This window comes from Eptatretus burgeri, chromosome 14 (genome assembly GCF_056783735.1).
Source record: "Eptatretus burgeri isolate ZD-2024b chromosome 14, Ebu_testis_v1, whole genome shotgun sequence".
Classification (NCBI taxonomy): domain Eukaryota; kingdom Metazoa; phylum Chordata; class Myxini; order Myxiniformes; family Myxinidae; genus Eptatretus; species Eptatretus burgeri.
In genome coordinates this window covers 68,928,886-68,947,972 of record NC_140974.1, presented here as the reverse complement: position 1 = coordinate 68,947,972, position 19,087 = coordinate 68,928,886, and the positions used below count along the sequence as shown (strand labels likewise).

At 41.4% G+C, this 19,087-nt stretch overlaps 1 protein-coding gene across 4 annotated transcripts in view; it reads left to right on the top strand.

Moving 5' to 3' along the window:
- The window catches only part of LOC147013533 (phosphatidylinositol 4-phosphate 3-kinase C2 domain-containing subunit beta-like), an 89,786-nt gene that overhangs the window by 27,685 nt on the left and 43,014 nt on the right, over positions 1–19,087 (top strand). For 3 of the 4 annotated variants that reach the window (XM_085855398.1, XM_085855399.1, XM_085855397.1), the window contains exons 7-16: positions 782–861; positions 954–1,017; positions 1,485–1,610; positions 1,758–1,800; positions 6,022–6,496; positions 11,901–12,023; positions 13,969–14,136; positions 14,462–14,543; positions 15,938–16,083; positions 16,643–16,828. In XM_085855398.1, coding sequence (XP_085711524.1) covers positions 782–861; positions 954–1,017; positions 1,485–1,610; positions 1,758–1,800; positions 6,022–6,496; positions 11,901–12,023; positions 13,969–14,136; positions 14,462–14,543; positions 15,938–16,083; positions 16,643–16,828 — 1,493 coding nt within the window. The remainder of the gene's footprint in view (positions 1–781; positions 862–953; positions 1,018–1,484; positions 1,611–1,757; positions 1,801–6,021; positions 6,497–11,900; positions 12,024–13,968; positions 14,137–14,461; positions 14,544–15,937; positions 16,084–16,642; positions 16,829–19,087) is intronic. The other variant, XM_085855400.1, reaches the window with a different exon arrangement.

Sequence of the window (19,087 nt, the reverse complement as noted above, 5' to 3'; positions counted from 1 at the left end):
CACCTCCCGGTACAAAGAAAACTTTTTACTTCCGATCTTGATGATATTTGGTATGTGGGTAGAGGTTGATGAGTGATACCCAACGACATATTTTTCCCCGGATTTGAGGTCAGGGTCAAGGTCACGAGGTCACGAAAGTTGTGAAAGTCGCCATTTTCAAAACCTATCTTGTCTGTCATTTTAGGAGATATCTGGCAACGGTTCATCGATTATGATAGTAAAAAAACATTATAGAGATGACCGTCACCCCCACACGGGGGTAATTTTTTTACTTCTGCCACCAAAGGTGGACGGAGGTTACGTTTTTATCCCTGGCTGTTTGTTTGTCCGTCTTTGCGCATATGTCAAAAGAGTTGTGGAGAGGTTGGGTGTGTGACGAGGACAAATTGATTCGATTTTGGTGAAGATCCAGATATGGATTCGGATCCGAGAATTTTTTTTTTATTTCACAAAGTAATTCTTCATAATTGAGAGATGGGGCCAAAAAAAGGATACATGGCACGATATCTCAAAACATTACAGACGGATTATGACAAAACTTTATGGATGAGTTGGGAAGGTGACAAGAACGAGCTAAGATTTTGGTTGAGGTTCGGATCGAGATCCGTTCCGGCTTATCAGAGAGATACATGTAAACTGGTCAGCCTGCCAGAGGTATGCGCTCTGCGGAGTGATGTTCTATTTCTTCTTATTTTTTTTTTTCACTCTAATCTTGTTCCATTGTTAAATTACTGGATAATCCATGAAAGTTTCAGCTATTTTGTCTTTGCATTTTGACAAGGCGAAAGATGATGAAACCCCAACGTCATTGGACATTGATTGGACTGCACATGGATGCACAAGGCGGAAAGCACTCGGCAGGTGAAGTGTCTGTTTTGCTTTGTCTGAAAATATCAGCTTTTCCTGTTGTCGCTGTGTTTTCTGTTATAAAACAAATTTTACCCTTTATTCAGACAGGGTATGTCTATGATGATGGACATGTACCACAGTGAAGTTGAGACACTTCGACTCAACCAGGTACTTTCGGCAGCTACAGTTTTAATACGGTAGATAAGAAAGAATTGCGTTAAACTCTCCCCCTTGGTTGCGTTAAGACTCCTTTGTTATATGGAAAACAAGGTTGACAGCTCACCTCTAATTCTTCATCCATCTTTTCTGCTTCTTGCGTAACAGTCTTCCAGCTTCTCTCCAATCCTATTCTTCCCTTTTCTCATCTCGCATATCAGCTCATTGTCATTTTTTGTCCAAGTTGATGTTTGGCTCTGAGCTTTTTCTATTCTTCTTGTAGCAGTCCTTTTTTGACATTCCTTTTGATTCCCACTGTCATTATGTATGCTTCTCTCTCCTCTCTTTTTCAACTCTTCCTTGATTCCAGACATCTGTAGATGATATATTTACAGTAGATGGTTTTGTATTATGGCTTGCATTATTTATTTATTTTTTTAAGCGATGAGCTGTGAATATCCTTTTGCTATGTTTTCTAGACATTAACACCTGGTGGGGTGGATCGTATGGTACAGGCTGTAAAAGCTGCCTGTTTATCTATGGACTCCGTGGAGACAGCAGCGGTTACTGCTGGTGTCCGAGCACTTCGCTGCCTTAGCCTTGCGGTAAGAAAGTGCATATTATTTCCATCGCTTGAACGAGTTTGCTATTTCAATGTATGTATCTAAAAGCGTTGATGCTGCAGGCATTTTTGTAAAGCTGAGTTATTGATCAGGGTTTTGTATTTAACTTTCGCATCTTCCTCATTGCAGGGAGATTCTGTAAACTCTGACAAGTTTCCAGACTCATTTTGGGGTAAGTGAGAAACAGACTTTCTAATGTAATGATGACTCAAGCTCTCAAAATATGTTATATATATGTGCGCACACACACACACCGTAGTTTTTGGCGTACAAGTCTATACTTCCCCTCCCTGGAAGTCCGGTCCTCAACATACTCAGAATCGACTTATCTATGGTTTAAGACATTGAATTGCGTAAACGAAAAAAAAATTGCAAAAGTGCGATGTTTTCTGAAATAAATTGTATAGCTGTTACTTTAAAACACACGAGAGCAAGTTTCCACTTAACGTCGTGGGTGCGTTCCGAAAAAGTGCGACGTCAAGCAGACAAGATATTCCCATGGACGTTGTGTTATAATGGTGGGGTGGAGGGGAGACGGATGCGTTCCCAGGGCATATTTTCGATCACCACCCTAATGTGGGACATCAGCATATTTTGAATGTTATTTTTACTTGTTCTTTGTTGAGGATGATAAACATCTGCAATGGCACATTCTGAGTAAGATGTCTCAGAGGCCATGGTGACACTTTAAAGTGTGTTTGGACAACGGTGGTGATTATACAGACAATTATAACTGAATGTTATCGAATTGATCCCCCACTTTGTGGCAGCCCTGTATACATGGTCTATTGCATGTCAATTGCCGATTCATACAGTGACCTGCAAAAGTATTCACCCCCGTACCAATAAAGCCACAATTCGATTAATTCTGTAGAAACAATTTTTCCACATTTACCTTTTTATTCATAACTGAAGAGATCAAACGAAACACTGTTGTAGTTGAAGGAAGTTACATTTCAAGAATACCTATAAAAAAAAAACATGTACAAATCAAAAATCACTGGTTTAAAAAGTATTCAATTCAGCCCCTTAGGTCAGTACTTGGAAGAACCTTGTGCAGCAATGACTGCTCTGAGTCTTTGTGGGTAGGTCTCCACCAGCTTTGTACAGTGAGACGGTGAAATCTTTGCCCATTCTTCATGTGAAAATTTCTCGAGTTCTGCCAAGTTTGACGGGAATCGTATTGTCGATGGACTGCAATCATCAAGTCTCGTCGTAAATGTCCAATTGGGTTCAAGTCAGGACTTTGACTGGGCCACTCAAGAACATTTATTTTCTTCTTATTCAGCCACTCCAGTGTGGCTTTAGCTTTGTGCTTCGGATCATTGTCCTGCTGAAATGTGAATCTCCTATCCAGTTTCAGATTCATGGCTGATTCAAACAGGTTTTCATCGAGGATTCTCCTGTACTTTGCACCGTCCATTGTACCTTCTATCCTGATAAGCTTGGCAGTCCCTGCTGATGAAAAGCGGCCCCAAAACAAGATGCTGCCACCACCATGCTTGACAGTAGGGATGGTGTTGATTGGGTGATGTGCAGTGTTAGACTTGCACCAGACGTAATGCTTTGAATTTAGACCAAAAAGTTACAATTCTTGTCTCATCTGACCACAAAACGTTTCTCCACATGCCTGCAGTATCATTAAGATGCTTTTTTGCAAACTCCATACCAGCTTTTAGATGAGTCTTTTTCAGGAATGGATTCTTTCTTGCCATCTGTCCATCGAGGCCAGCTTTGTGAAGGGAGCAGGATATTGGTGATTGTTGAACACTGACCCCCATCTCAGACATAGAGCCTTGCAGATCTTTCAAAGTCATTGTTGGATTTAGTGTGACATCCCGAACCAGTTTCCTGCATGCCCAGCCACTGAGTTTAGATAGGCGACCGGATATGGGTCGAGTATGGGTGGTATGATACGTCTTCCACTTATTAATGATGGATTTCACCGTACTCAAAGGGATAATGAGTGACTTTTAAATGTTCTTATAACCCTCTCCTGAACGGTGCTTCTCCACTACTTCATGTCTGACTTCTTCAGAAAGCTCCTCGGTCTTCATGTTTGCCTTGTTGGTTGACCAATTGATTTGCACCTTAAAACTCCCCAGATAAGTGGGGGAGCTTTATCTTGAAGTTAAACCACTGATTACACACAGGTGAAACCTATTACATTTATTTTGTAACCTTTGAAACAAATAATTTACTCCTGAAGTGAATTTGGGTTCATTAGCCAAAGGGTTTGAATGCTTATGCAACTGAGAATCATCTGATTTTCTCTGTTAATCTGACTTATTCACATCTTATCTGCATTTTTTTTAGCTTTATCACTTTGGAGTAGTTTGTGAAGACTCCACATGAGGTTTTATTTGAAAGCATCATGAAACTAGAAGGGCACTCGGTAGAGCGCATACATACCTCCACTACGCAATGCCTGATCCACGAGAACATATCGGGTCCATTATATTTTTGAAATATCATGCCACATATCGTTTTTGGCCTGATGTGTCATTGGTGAAGAATCACTTCAAAAGTTAAATAAATTTCGTATCTGAATCCAGATTCGGATCTTCACCAAAATCTAATTAGTTCGTCAAAATCTAATTAGATATCCTGCACACAGACAAACAAACAAACAGACAGTGAGGGCTGAAAATATAACCTCCTTCCACCTTCGGTGGTGAAGGTAATAAGCTCAGGTGGCATCACAATGTGAAAACTTTGGAAGGGGGGGGGGTGAATACTTTTGCAGGCCATTGTATTAGGGAATGAGGTCGTAGTTTTGGTTGTCCCTTTATTATTGTTTTTAGCTCACCTGGATTTTCGTCAGGTGATCTTATGTAATCGAGCAGTCAGTCAGTCGGTCTGTAAACGCTTCAGTCGTTATCGCTTGAACCAAACACGATTTTGATGAAACTTAGCCACAAGCTTCGTATCTGATGCCGAACGAAGGTTTATTGACCGCATTAAATCTGTGCTGATTGAGGGGGTCTACGGGGGTTGTTTTTTTTTTTTTTTTACCTCCTCCCCCCAAAATAGGTGTTTGCTCTCTTCTCCGAAACTACCCACACAATTTTGATGAAACTTTACCACAACCTTCATCACCCATGAAGTATCAAAGCTTATCGTCTGCATTAAAATATGCGATCATCAAGGGGGTCTATGGGGTGGGGGTTTGACCCCCAAAAATAAGTATTTGCTCTCTTCTTGCAAACTACACACCCAATTTCAATGAAACTTGACCACAAACTTCATCACCTGCGATGTACCAAAGTTTATCGACTGCATCAAAATCTGTGCTCATTAAGGGGGTCGATGGAGGGAGGGTGGGGGGAGTTTGACCCCTCCAAATAGGTATTTGCTTTCTTCTCGGAAACGACGCACATGATTTTCATGAAACTTGGCCCCAACATTCTTTGCTCGTGATGTACCAAAGTGTATCGACTGCATCAAAATCTGCGCTCATTAAGAGAGTGTACAGGTTGGGGGGAGGAGGGGGTTGACCCCCAAAATAGGTATTTGCTCTCTTCTCAGGAACTAAAAAAAAAAAAATGACCGTTTTTACAGCCATTTTTCCCTGCTGTGCAGGGGTTTTGGCTTTTTCTTGAGGCAATGTTTTATGGCCGGATGCCCTTCCTGACGCCAACCCTGGTCGCCTCTTACGACACACAGGGATATGGTACACCTATTCTAACCGGGGCATACACCGGGACCAGTACACTGGCTCTCATTTCGCCGACCTCGGAAGGATGACAGGCTGAGTCAACCCCCTGGTGTTAATTCAGCAGCCAACGGGGCTTGAACTCAGGACCCTTGGATCCCAAGCCGCCACCCTAACCACTAAGTCAACACCAGGCTTACTCTTCTCAGGAACTGCACACACAATTTTGATGAAACTTGACCGCATCATTCTTTGCCCATGATATACCAAAATTTATTGACTGCATCAAAATCTGCGCTCATTAAGGGAGTCTACCGAGGGGTGGGGTGTTCTCCCCCCCCCCCCACACACACCCTCAAAAATAGGTATTTGCTCTCTTCTCCATACTATACACAGAATTTCAATGAAACTTGACCACAACCTTCATCACCCTTGATGTACCAAAGTTTGTTCATGGCATAAAAAATTCAGGCTCTGAGGATGTCTGCGGGGGGGGATGTCTGCGGATGTCTGTGTGACTGTTGCTCCTGATCGAGGTCAGCTTCAGGACAGACGGTCCTATTTTTTTTAATGCAGATACTATTGTTGTTTTTTCATGATTGTTTCGTAAGTAGTTTGTACACATGATTTGTATGGAATAGCTAAAACGATGCCATAATTAATTGTTCTGCATGGCCTAATCTTTTTAGATACTATGAGGTCTAATTGGTTATGATTATCTTTTTATTTCTTCTACAGAGCCTGTAACTGCATCACATCAACCTCCACTGGAAGCCCTGACCTCTGCCCTTCATGATATTTGTGACTTGTTCCGCCGAACATTCAGGACCGAACCCATCACTTCATTAGAAGCACCATGTGGAGTACAAAACATGACAGTTGAACAGTCTTTGGGAATAGCAGGAAACAACGGAGATGAGGAAGTACGGACAGACAATGAATGTGAAAGTCACAGACACGAAAGAACGGTCGGTGAAACTGAATCTGAAGAAATGGTGGGAACGATGGAGGGGGATGAAACTGACGAAGTTGAAATCATTTTTGGTGGGGAGATTGTTGAGCCAACGAAAGGCTGTGATAATGCATTGTCATGTGATAATGCATTTTCATGTGATAATTCATTTCAATGCATTTTCTCTTCTTCGTTGACAACTGATGTTCTGGAGATCACTCTGTACGCCCTGCACAAGTTGCCATCTGCCTGGTTGAGCAAGTAAGGTCTCATCTATCTATAATTCCAGCAGTGTGTGTGTGTGTGTGTGTGTGTGTGTGTGTGTGTGTGTGTGTGTGTGTGTGTGTGTGTGTGTGTGTGTGTGTGTGTGTGTGTGCGCGCGCGACCGCTGTTTCTCGACAACCACGGTCCGATCTAGTTGAACCTTGCCAGGTATATTGCTGGAGCTCTGTGGATGTGCCTTTTCAAGGTTTGATATTAATCGGACAAGTGCTTCTCAAGTTATGGCCATTTATTTACCAACCAATGACAGGACACGTTGCTGCGTGGGCGTGGCCGATGGGGAAGAGAACCTCAGCCGCATTCCCCATTACGGGTTACAACGTACGGACTTCCGGAAAGTGATGACAGTGTATTCCAGTAACTTCTCGATTTCTTATGCGCATTTCTAGATGAACACAATGCCCCAATCCAGTCGTGATTTAGGAGAGCGAAGGAACGGCCTGTGTGGTTGTTTGAAAGTTTTTTTTTCTCTTCTCATTGTATTTTTCCTTGCGATGACAGTGCGAAAAGGCAAAATACATTGGCGCTAATTGAATAATTGGCCATCTATTTATAATTCCAGCAGTGTGTGCGTGCGTGTGTGCGTCTGTGTCTGTGACCGCTGTTTCTCGACAACCACGGTCCGATCTAATTGAAACTTGCCAGGTATATTGCTGGGGACCTGAGGATGTGTCTTTTCAAAGTTTGATATTAATCGGACAAGTGCTTCCCAAGTTATGGCCATTTATTTACCAACCAATGACGAGACACGTTGCTGCGTGGGCGTGGACGATGGGGAAGAGAACCTCAGCCGCATTCCCTATTCTGGGTTACAATGTACGGACGGACTTCCGGAAAGTGATGACTTTGTGTATTGTAATAATTTCTCGATTTCTTATGCGCATTTCTTTATAAATACAGTGCCCCAATTCATTTGTCGTTTACGAGAGCGAAGGAACGGCCTGTGTGTTTGTTTGAAAGTTTTGTTGGTTTTTTTTTTCTCCTCTTCTCTTTGTGTTTTTCCTTGTGATGACATTGCGAAAAGGCAAAATACGTTGGCGCTAATTGAATAATTGGCCATTAAAACTAAATTGCGAATAATCGTAACTGCGATGTGTGAACGTCCAGGCCACGCACGTACAGGCACGCGAAAGCGAAGGAACGGCCTGTGTGGTTGTTTCTGGCTCGCGGTTTGAGGTTTTTTTTGTTTTTGGTTTTTTTTGCACGTACTAGTCTATAATTCCAGGTGTGTGTGTGTGTGTGTGTGTGTGTGTGTGTGTGTGTGTGTGTGTGTGTGTGTGTGTGTGTGTGTGTGTGTGTGTGTGTGTGTGTGTGTGACCGCTGTTTCTCGACAACCATCGGTCCGATCTAATTGAAACTTGCCAGCTATATTGCTGGGGACCTGAGTATGTGCCTTTTCAAGGTTTGATATTGATCAGACAAGTGCTTCCAAGGTTATGGCCATTTATTTACCAACCAATGACAAGACACGTTGCTGCGGCCATTTATTTACCAACCAATGACAAGACACGTTGCTGCTTAGGCATGGCCGATGGGGAAGAGAACCTCAGCCACCTTCCCCATTACGGGTTACAGCATACGGACTTCCGGATAGTGATGACTTGGTGTATTCTAATAACTTCTCGATTTCTTATGCGCATTTATAGATAAACACAATGCCCCAATCCAGTCGTCGTTTATGAGAGCGAAGGAACGGCCTGTGTGGTTGTTTGAAAGTTTTTTTTCTCTTCTCATTGTATTTTTCCTTGCGATGACATTGCGAAAAGGCAAAATACATTGGCGCTAATTGAATAATTGGCCATCTATTTATAATTCCAGCAGTGTGTGCGTGCGTGTGTGCGTCTGTGTCTGTGACCGCTGTTTCTCGACAACCACGGTCCGATCTAATTGAAACTTGCCAGGTATATTGCTGGGGACCTGAGGATGTGTCTTTTCAAAGTTTGATATTAATCGGACAAGTGCTTCCCAAGTTATGGCCATTTATTTACCAACCAATGACAAGACACGTTGCTGCGTGGGCGTGGACGATGGGGAAGAGAACCTCAGCCGCATTCCCTATTCTGGGTTACAATGTACGGACGGACTTCCGGAAAGTGATGACTTCGTGTATTGTAATAATTTCTCGATTTCTTATGCGCATTTCTTGATAAATACAATGCCCCAATTCATTTGTCGTTTACGAGAGCGAAGGAACGGCCTGTGTGTTTGTTTGAAAGTTTTGTTGTTTTTTTTTTTTCTCCTCTTCTCTTTGTGTTTTTCCTTGTGATGACATTGCGAAAAAGCAAAATACGTTGGCGCTAATTGAATAATTGGCCATTAAAACTAAATTGCGAATAATCGTAACTGCGATGTGTGAACGTCCAGGCCACGCACGTACAGGCACGCGAAAGCGAAGGAACGGCCTGTGTGGTTGTTTCTGGCTCGCGGTTTGAGTTTTTTTTTGTTTTTTTTTGCATGTACTAGTCTATAATTCCAGGTGTGTGTGTGTGTGTGTGTGTGTGTGTGTGTGTGTGTGTGTGTGTGTGTGTGTGTGTGTGTGTGTGTGTGTGTGTGTGTGTGTGACCGCTGTTTCTCGACAACCATCGGTCCGATCTAATTGAAACTTGCCAGCTATATTGCTGGGGACCTGAGTATGTGCCTTTTCAAGGTTTGATATTGATCAGACAAGTGCTTCCAAGGTTATGGCCATTTATTTACCAACCAATGACAAGACACGTTGCTGCGGCCATTTATTTACCAACCAATGACAAGACACGTTGCTGCTTAGGCATGGCCGATGGGGAAGAGAACCTCAGCCACCTTCCCCATTACGGGTTACAGCATACGGACTTCCGGATAGTGATGACTTGGTGTATTCTAATAACTTCTCGATTTCTTATGCGCATTTATAGATAAACACAATGCCCCAATCCAGTCGTCGTTTATGAGAGCGAAGGAATGGACTGTGCGGAATGTGCGGAAGTTTATGAGAGCGAAGGAATGCGGTGTGGTTGTTTGAAAGTATTTTTTTGTTGTTTTTTTTTTTTCTTCTTCTTCTTCTCTCTTCTCCTCTCTTTGTGTTTTTCCTTGCGATGACATTGCGAAAAGGCAAAATATGTTGGTGCTAATTGAATAATTGGCCATTAAAACAAAATTCTGAATCATTGTAACTGCGATATGCGAACTTCCGGACAGTGAGGACTTAACTTCGCATAGGCCGGTGTGCGGTCGGCCGACGATGACGTCACGTGCCGTGCCGGTTACAATGGGGATCGATCAGTGCCTTAGTTACCGTGGCGTAGGAGTGGCAATGGTCAATGGCAGCGAATGTCATGGCAAGCAAAGACAGGGAGGTAAACTTGATTTTAATTTGGATTTTAATTAACTCTGTGTGTGTAAGTATCACAGCAGTTGTTACTTTAATGCAAGCGATAATTCGTGGAATGCATGTGAACATTCCGTACGGGCACGCACTACTTCCGGATGGTGATAACTTAATGTATTCTAATAATTTCTCGATTTCTTATGCGCATTTATAGATAAATACATTGCTCCAATCCAGTCGTTGTTTGGGAGAGCGAAGGAACGGCCTGTGTGGTTGTTTCTGGCTCGCGGTTTGAAAGTTTTTTTTTTTGGTTTGCACGTACGGCCACACACGTACGGCCACACACGTATGGGCACGCGAGAGCGAAGGAATGGCCTGTGTGGTTGTTGTTTCTGGCTTGCGGTTTGAATTTTTTTCAAAAATTTTCACGTACGGGCACGTACTAGTTACTATAAACAGCCATTGTTAGCCCCCTTGGATTGGTCCAAAATGGGGGCTTATTAATAGGATTTTCTATGTCCAGCCATAGCCACATATCGGACATGCATAGACTGATTTTGTTCAAACTTGGCAAAAAGACAACATGTAATGGTCTACATATGCACATCATTTTGTTTCGATTTTCGATCTAAGATGGCCGACTGGCGGCCATTTTAGTTGTAAAAACCCAATGTTGAACACGTTCTCAACCATTTATCGGACATGCATTTACCGATGTTGTTCAAACTTGGCACACAAATAATGAATGATGGCTTACATATGCACGTCATTATTTTTCAAGACCAGATCAAAGATGGCCGACTGGTGGCCATTTTGCTACTTAAACGTGTCCCCAACCATTTCTTGACCATGCATGGTCCAATCTTTGTTCAAGCTTGGCAAATGTCACAAATGTTCTTCCATGTCACATGACCACTCAAGTCAGTTACGCATACACATACATCTTGTATATATGGGCTAGCCCTTCAACTTTGGGCAGCTAAATTACGGAAACCATGGGGGCGATGATATTTTATGTCCTTTTATCCTTGTTTTGCGCAGAATTACTCGATATTCTCATATTAGCACCTTTTGTAAACCACTTGCCAGTATTTACGTCTCACCTCCTACAGGGAGGGCAGACATTGTTTTTCCTAACTTTGCTTCTTTCTTTTTCTTTCTTTCAACAATCATAATTGCACACCATTCTTTCATTTTTGAGCTAATCCTCTTCAAATATGGAATTGTGGTAACCCTGTCCAATATATCCGGAGTTATTTTTCATTTGACCGATTTGCGTTGCCATTCCAATGGTATGTGGTCAAAGATGAAACGGTTCATTTCGTTCGTCTGTAGCACAAGGCTGTGGGGTAGCATCATTTGATGGGGGTGCGGCCGTGCCGCTGGTGCAATATCCTCTGCTGGTTCGGGCAGGAATTTGTAATTTGTTCATGGTGCCAGAGATAACTCGCCTACTTTTGGCGAAGGGCACCGTGGGATCTTTCCTTTTTTAAATTTTACCCAATACTGACTAAAGCTGGCACTAACATACCTCTATAGAAAAAAAGTGGGAAGATATTGGTCCATTGTCTTTGTCTCATTTTCACAGGGGTTAAAGGTCAAAATTGTTCACAAATTAAGGATTTTGGGTTACTTAGCCTTTATATTTAGACCAATGCCAAGACCTGGCAAAATATCTTCCTGCAGCCTCTTCAGGCTAAATCAGGTAAACGTAGCTCTCGTGTGTTCCTGTTGATTTCACAGGGATCAAAGTGGTTGGGGGAGAAGGAGGGGTGGAGTTGGGGCAGATGTACATGTCTGTGATTCTAGTATTATCTCTGTTATTTTGTCAATCATTACCTCTCGCCTGCCTTTTTTCTCTGTTACCATCTTTCATGACTCTGCCACCTCTCTTTTCCCTTTTTTTAACTCAAACTTGATCGCACATCTCCACCAACAGTTGATGTAAAATAAAAATAAAAATAATCCATATATAAACTGCAATCTTATACATGTGTCCAAAGATTTTGCTGATTTATTTATTTATTGTTGTTTTTTTTTAATGTCCACCTGTTCACTTCCACAACCAAATTCTACCAGCTATGAGAATTACCACATGGAGTGTCGAGTGTGGCACGGTTCCAAAGAGCTTGGCAAAGCATGGAAATCTCAGCAAGTCACTCCATCGCATCACTTCTTTCAACTGGTCTTATGGAATGAACGGTACGTTCTTGTTTATTCCTTTTTTAAAATTTTGTTCTCATGCGTTGGTGACCTTACAAAGTTGAGTTTTACCATTTCTGTGCTTCTTCCTTCATTGGCTTCATGTTAGCATTTTCATCTCAAGATTGTCCCTCGAGCTCAGATGAGATTATGGCCAATCATACGATAAAAATGGAGATTGTTATCAGAGTTTGGCAGAAATCCATTTATTTGTAATTGTTTTTAAATAATTTAATGCATCACTCAAATTTGTAGGAGTGTGAAATTGTTCTTCAATGGGGTAGTGGAGACGAGAACAATTTATGAAAACAAAAAGGAAATTTTTCACCTTTATTTTTTCCAACGCAGTCTATGCTCATGAAGGAGCTTTAACACAGAATGGACCATGACATTACAGAACAAAAAGGACAGTTGAAATCGGGGTGGGGGGGGGAGGGAAGGAACACATAAACAGCAGAATAGAGGGAGACAATCGGAGACCTGGAGGAAGAAAGGACCTTGGGAAGAACAAGAGCCAGGGTGGGGGTTTTACGATGGGCGGTCGACATGGGGTGAACAAGTTGTATGCAAGGCACAAACTCTCAATCACAGAAATGGAAGGGAAAACTGGGAAAGAAATCAAACAAAAAGAGGAATCAGAGATTGCAGACCCTCGCCAGAACTTGTTTTGTGTACTGGTGTGTTACGTAATTATAACTGCCACTTTATAAATGCTAGCAGTGATGACTGCTTCAGCCATTTTAGAGAAGAAGATTTTTGAAGGTCTTTAAAAAAAAAAAAAAACATGGTTGCCAAATAACGTGACCAATGACATCATCAAAAAAATTTGGTGGACCATTTTATCCCAAGATGACCCTCAAAAATTTTCATACTGATCGGATGCAGCGTTCTACATATGCAATGATGTCATAACAAAGGCACCTATGACGTCATTTAAAAAAAAAATCACACTCATTCCCCATGAGCACTTGCCATATGCCAAGTTTCAACTTTTTCCTTGGTGCAGTTTCAGAGAGGTCCAAAGTTTTTTTTTTTCCGTTTTTCATCATGGCTACCACACCACGTGACCAAGGATGTCATAATTATCATTAATACATTCTACATGAGTAGTCGCACCAATGGTGAAAATTTCATCTCGATCTGGCAAGCGGTTACAGAGAAAAACATGAAAGTTCTGTGCGGACAAACAAACAAATGAAAAATCGCTCATAGAGTGACACTTGGCGAAATGGAACAGCACTCGGTAGAGCACGTACCTCCGCCAGGCTGAAATATTTAAATTTTGTATTCCACTGATAGGTCGGATCTGAATCCGGACTTGTTCTTGTTACCTAACCAACTCATCCACCTAGTTTTGTCATAAGTCGTCCACAACTTTTTGATATATTCCATACATCGTTTTTGGCCCCATCTCTTAATGGTGAAGAATCACTTGAAAAAATTCTCAAATCCAGATTCAGATCTTTGCCAAAATCGAAATCAATTCAATCTTTTCACACACCAAACCTGTCCACAAAAAAAATCTAAGTGGAGGATGAAGGAGTAGGGGGAAACTCAATAACCTGGAAACATGGAAAGACGTGGGGGTTTGGGTGGGTTAATAAGGATATAGAAAATCATGGGTATGGATGAGGGTGATCTGAGAAGGTGAAAGGTGATGATAAAGTCCTGAAGAGAAGAATGATGTTTAACAGATAAAGGCAGTTGTTTCCATAGGTGAGGGAAAAGTGGAACAAATGAGTGGAGGTGAGCAGTGAGCCAGGTAAAGCTGCCCAGAAAGAGAAATCAAGGGATAGTTACATAGTATCAATTGGATAAACAGAACAAGCTTCTTCGGCTTCTTGTATTTCTTTGCTGAGAAATAAAGAGCCGTTCACGTATTCTATGTATATGTTCTTAACGACTTTTTTCCTTCTTCTTTTACTGTTTCCCGCAATGAATGCAGAAGGACGTTCCCTCTTAGCTTGTCAGAACTTCCTCGGGAGAGTCGTTTGACCTTTGACCTCTACGGCCTTGCACCACCCCCTCTGTCTGACACCGGCACAGCCCCGGCTGTGCCCCACGTACCAGAGTTGCTTGGGCATGCTGACTTGAGGATCTTTGACTTTCAAAGGTGCATTGGGGAGAGATCTTTTTTAGTGGAAGTTGAAATACATTATTGGTGGTTAGACGATTCCAAGACGTTCAACAGCTGTGCCGGCAAAGGATGCGGAGGGGGGGGGGGGTATATATGCTGTTGCCATGACAATATGAACTGCAGCTCTTAAGGTGTGCTTAATTTCTTTAAACTGTCAAATAATTTGGTTGTTTGAAAACAAAAAAGAAATGATCTCCACCAACATTTGTCATACACAAGTGGATTTTTCTTATAAGATGCATCTCTAAAGCTTAATCTGTCAACCTGTTAACAAAATTACATTTTCATTCTTGACCCCCAGTGTTCTAGTTCAGGGCTCACAGCTGCTCCCTCTGTGCTTATGTAGAGTGGAAGAAGGCTTGGAGAGAGGACCCTTGTTTGAGGTGAGAATTCAACCTGTCATAAACTGTTTACAAATTGTTATAAACCTGTGTATCAGGATTTGATGATCTAAAGTATAATTGGATTATTTTTGGCTTTTAAAAGTGAAATGAAATTCGGATTTTTATATGCTAACCGTAACCACATCGGATCTATCGAATGTTTCGTTTTTTTATCTTTGTATGAAAACTATGCACCATTAAACAGCAAATACAATTGATGAATTTTTCAATTAATTCCTGCTGAAGCCGCATGCGCAGAGAGGAGTGAGACTTTTTTTTTTTTTTTTACTCTGTCTGCCTGCCTGGCAGTCAAACAAAATTGAAAATCATTCCAAATAGGAAATTTGCTGTTTTTAAGGAAGTTATAAAGGACACAAACAACCGGCACGAAGAACTAATGTAACGTGTTCAATAAGGCAGTGAAAAGGCGCCGCAGCAATGGCGGTAAACTTCCGAAAAAATTCCTACAACATTTAAAATCTATTTTTCTTGAATAGAAAAATTCAATTTTTTGAATTTTGAATAGAAAAACAAAAAAATTTTCTTGAAAGTTCAATTGAACTATATTCTTGAACACTGTAGAACACAAATCACCTTTTTCGCACTTTCAAAACCCCTTCCGTTTAGCAGTACTTTGACAAAATATTACAGCATTTTACATCATCTCGACCAATCAAATTTGCTGCTTGCAGACTCCGACTATGTCGGCGTCTCTCAAGACTGTGCGGGGTAAAGTGTTCTCTGAACTCCAGTTGCATGGTTGCTTCGCAGCCAATTATAAATCCGTAACAGATATCTGAATGCATTTCATAGGATGATATAAGATTCATCCATCCATCCTTTCATTGGGACCATACTCTGTGCAGAGCGTTGGTGCTGCCTAAGCAGTCTCCTTGGCTATTGGGCACAATCCTGGATGGGTCGCCATTCTGCCACAGTATACCAGCAAGCTGGCACTCATTTTGCCGAACTCTGAAGGATGACAGGCAGAGTCACCCCCACCTAGTATTAATTCAACAGCCGAGGGGGAATTTGAACTCAGGATCCTAGGATCCCAAGCCCACCACCCTAACCATTGAGCCAACATCAGGCATAGATAAGATTGATGTGAAGAAAAAAATACAGCAGAGGCATGAGTTAAATAATCTCTTCCTTGCATATTCCCATGTATGTGCCTGTAATCTGAGCAGGTGGTACATTCTTCTTTGAGTCGAACTTTCATCCTTATTTAATCATCATAACAAAAAATACTGTCAATTCTCATCATGAGAAGGCCGAATGCCTCGAAAACATTGCACCATTCTTTGGATGAGGAGTAATGTGCATCATATTTTCTGGAGCAGCACCAATTGCAATGGCGAGAATGCTTTTTTTTTTTTTTTACTTTTTTTTAGCTTCATTTTCCACAACTTGGCTGTGAAGTCGTGTTCCAGACTCCGTCCCCAGCTCGCCTAGCCCCTCCACGCCCACCACGAGACCTTGACACCGAGACCAGAAAACGATTAATTACCATGATGGCTGGGGCCAGTGTTCTGTTCAGGTGAGAAGCACACGCTCCCACCTGAGCTGTTATCTTGTTGCAAAGATTCTTCCAGTTTGTGTGGAATTCTACACCACAATGTATAGGTTTCTTCTACTGGCATTGTTTATATTGAGTAACTTGAGGGGATTTCATATCTGATATACCATACTCGGTATTACAGAACGTTGGTTCTGTTGAAGCAGTTTCTTAGCCTGGGGTCATGATGGGTGCTTTGACATCCCTCTCCCAGCAGTAGTTTGAGCAGGAATTTGGGATTTGTCCATGTTGCCGGTGATAGCTTGCCCACTCCTCACATAGGACACCATGGGGTCTTTAACATCCACCAACTAATGCTGGCAGATGGGATGCCCAGTTTAACGTCCATCCGATGGAGCTCAAGGCCATCCTGTCTGTGCTTGTAATACTTGTTAAGGTACACCTGTCTTTAGCCGAATGTAATTGTCTCACATGGGATTTGCTATGTTCTGAATGAGCTCCATCATGAGCCTTAGATCACTGTTAAAAATAAAATTTGTGGACAATACAGCTATCTCTAATTTTTTGTTTGTATTTGCAGCCTGACAAAGAGTGAGTGCACCTGGCTGTGGTCAAGACGTGCCAGCCTCAAGCTTGAACCAGGCTCATTGCCCTGGCTGCTCGCGTCGGCACCATCTTGGGATTCTGAAGCTCTACCACGGATTTACTCCCTGCTGCGTGATGCATGCATTTCTCCAGAGCATGCACTCGAGATGCTGCATCCACTGTAAGGATTGATAAATGATGCGGTCGCAAAGAAACTCTGCATGATTGTCGTTTATAAACTCATACCGGTATGACCAACTTCATGCTGCTCTTGAGTCATTCTGAAGCCTTCTTCAAATAGTATATGAGATTGATACTGGTGCAACAGATTGTTGTTGCTGGCAGTGCCCTACATTGATAATACATAAACTTGTTGTTTTTCACCCATTATAAGATTTTATTTCATGAGCCAATGATGTTAAATAATGCTCGAATAGGCATGAGGTGTGTTTAGTAGGGCTGGCATGCACGTATCATGCAATCATCATTACACTCGAAGGTCCTTGCGATTTACCATTCCGTGAATGGGTTCTCTTTAGGAAAAATTTTTTATCAAAGATTCTTTTTGAAAGTCTTTTCCAATATGGCAGTGATGTTTTGAAGAAAGCTCATCCTGGCATAAAATTTTAGGAGTGTGGTTGGTCAATTCAGGCTGGACTCTATCAGAGAACTGAAAGCAACATGCTCTTTGCATCTTGCTGTTGAAGATACCAACTGCTTCAATAGGCCATCCTGCTTCCAATCTATACACAGTGAACTTTGACATGGGAGGAGGCCATTTGGCCCATCAAGCCTGCTCTACATGTACACCCATTAATTTGATCTTACAGTTTATCAACATGAAGTCACTGGGGGAGTATGGGAGGGGTGCAGAGGTGGGGAAAAAAATTGGCTCGGTAATTTAGAAAGCATGTTAATATGGCAAACACCTCGGAAATTGGGTGTTATTTCACAACAAGCTATATAAGACCCCATTGAGGGGGAGCGAGATGTTCGGGGATGCGCCTGATGAAGGATATAATTAAATAAGGTCGTTAATTATGTTCAATTAACCCAAACACCGCATTTTCACTCTTGCACTTCCTTGGGGTTTTATTGATATGCATGCAAAGTTTCAGGCTGCGAGGTTTCATGGTTTTGGTGTTATGGAGGAGACACACACACACACACACACACACACACACACACACACACACACACACTCTGACATTTATTGGTATCGATAAAGTTTCCTTTCCGGTAAACACCCATGGCACACTTCTGATTTGATTAATCAATTAAAATGAAAAATTACCAGTTATTTCTTGTTATTATTCTTCCACACAACTTCCTTTCATACAAGTTCCAATGCTGCAGAAACCTGTTTCCACGAAAACCAACTAAACTTAAACAAGAGATTACACTGACGTCTAAAAACATGCTCACATGACCGAATCAAACAATTGTCACAAAACCCCCTCTCTAATATAATGGAATAGATCTTCTTTGCACAAACCACAAAACACATTGTAGTTTATCTTAACCGGTACATTACTAGATGGAAAAGGATAACAAGACAATAGAAAAACTAAAATGGTAAGCTTTATGATACACATTTGTACTGAAACAATTATTTCCAACTCAAATTTACACATCCAGATGTGCCACTCCACTATTATCATAACTACTCTTATCTGCTATTAGGCTTCCTGGATAAATCCTATGAATCAGCCTATCAAACAACTTATAATTCATCACACAAATATCATCAATATAACGACATGCAGCAGATAACATTATAACCAAGCCTAACTTCTTCTCCTTCATCAACTTCTGCACAAATTAAAACTCACAATAAACAAGGAAAATATCCGCAAATATAGGGGGGAGTTCCCTCCCATTGGACTCTCTTTTATTTGTTGAAATAGTTTCCCACCAAAAGATACAAAAGTGTTAAACAAAATAAAAGTGACAGCATCTTTCAATATTTGTTCGTCAAAACAATTAAAAGCCTTTATTTTTTTTATTTTTTTTTGAAAACAATGACATCAACGGATTTAATATTGAGGATTTTAATCCTATCTAAAAACTTTAAAGTGGAAATAATACTCCAGAAAGCATTAATGCCAGAATTCTTACTAATTGCTAAACAATCTATCTATCTATCTATATGTTACTAAAACTCTCATCTTGTATGTATGTATGTATGTTCCCGAAATACAGCCAAAACAATACATGATAGCGCAAAAATTTTCAGCCCACCTTACTCATCATTCTCCTGCGGTATGCAGTATCAAGTTTCGTTAAAATCGGGCAACGAAAAATTATTAAAAAATCAATTCCTGATTCAGTCAAGTACTCTTCGGGAGAATTTGATCAATGCAAACAACCTCAGCGGTATAGTTCGTCGTAGCTATCTTTTTTTTTCCTTGAAATGATTTATTTAAAAATCTCAAACATT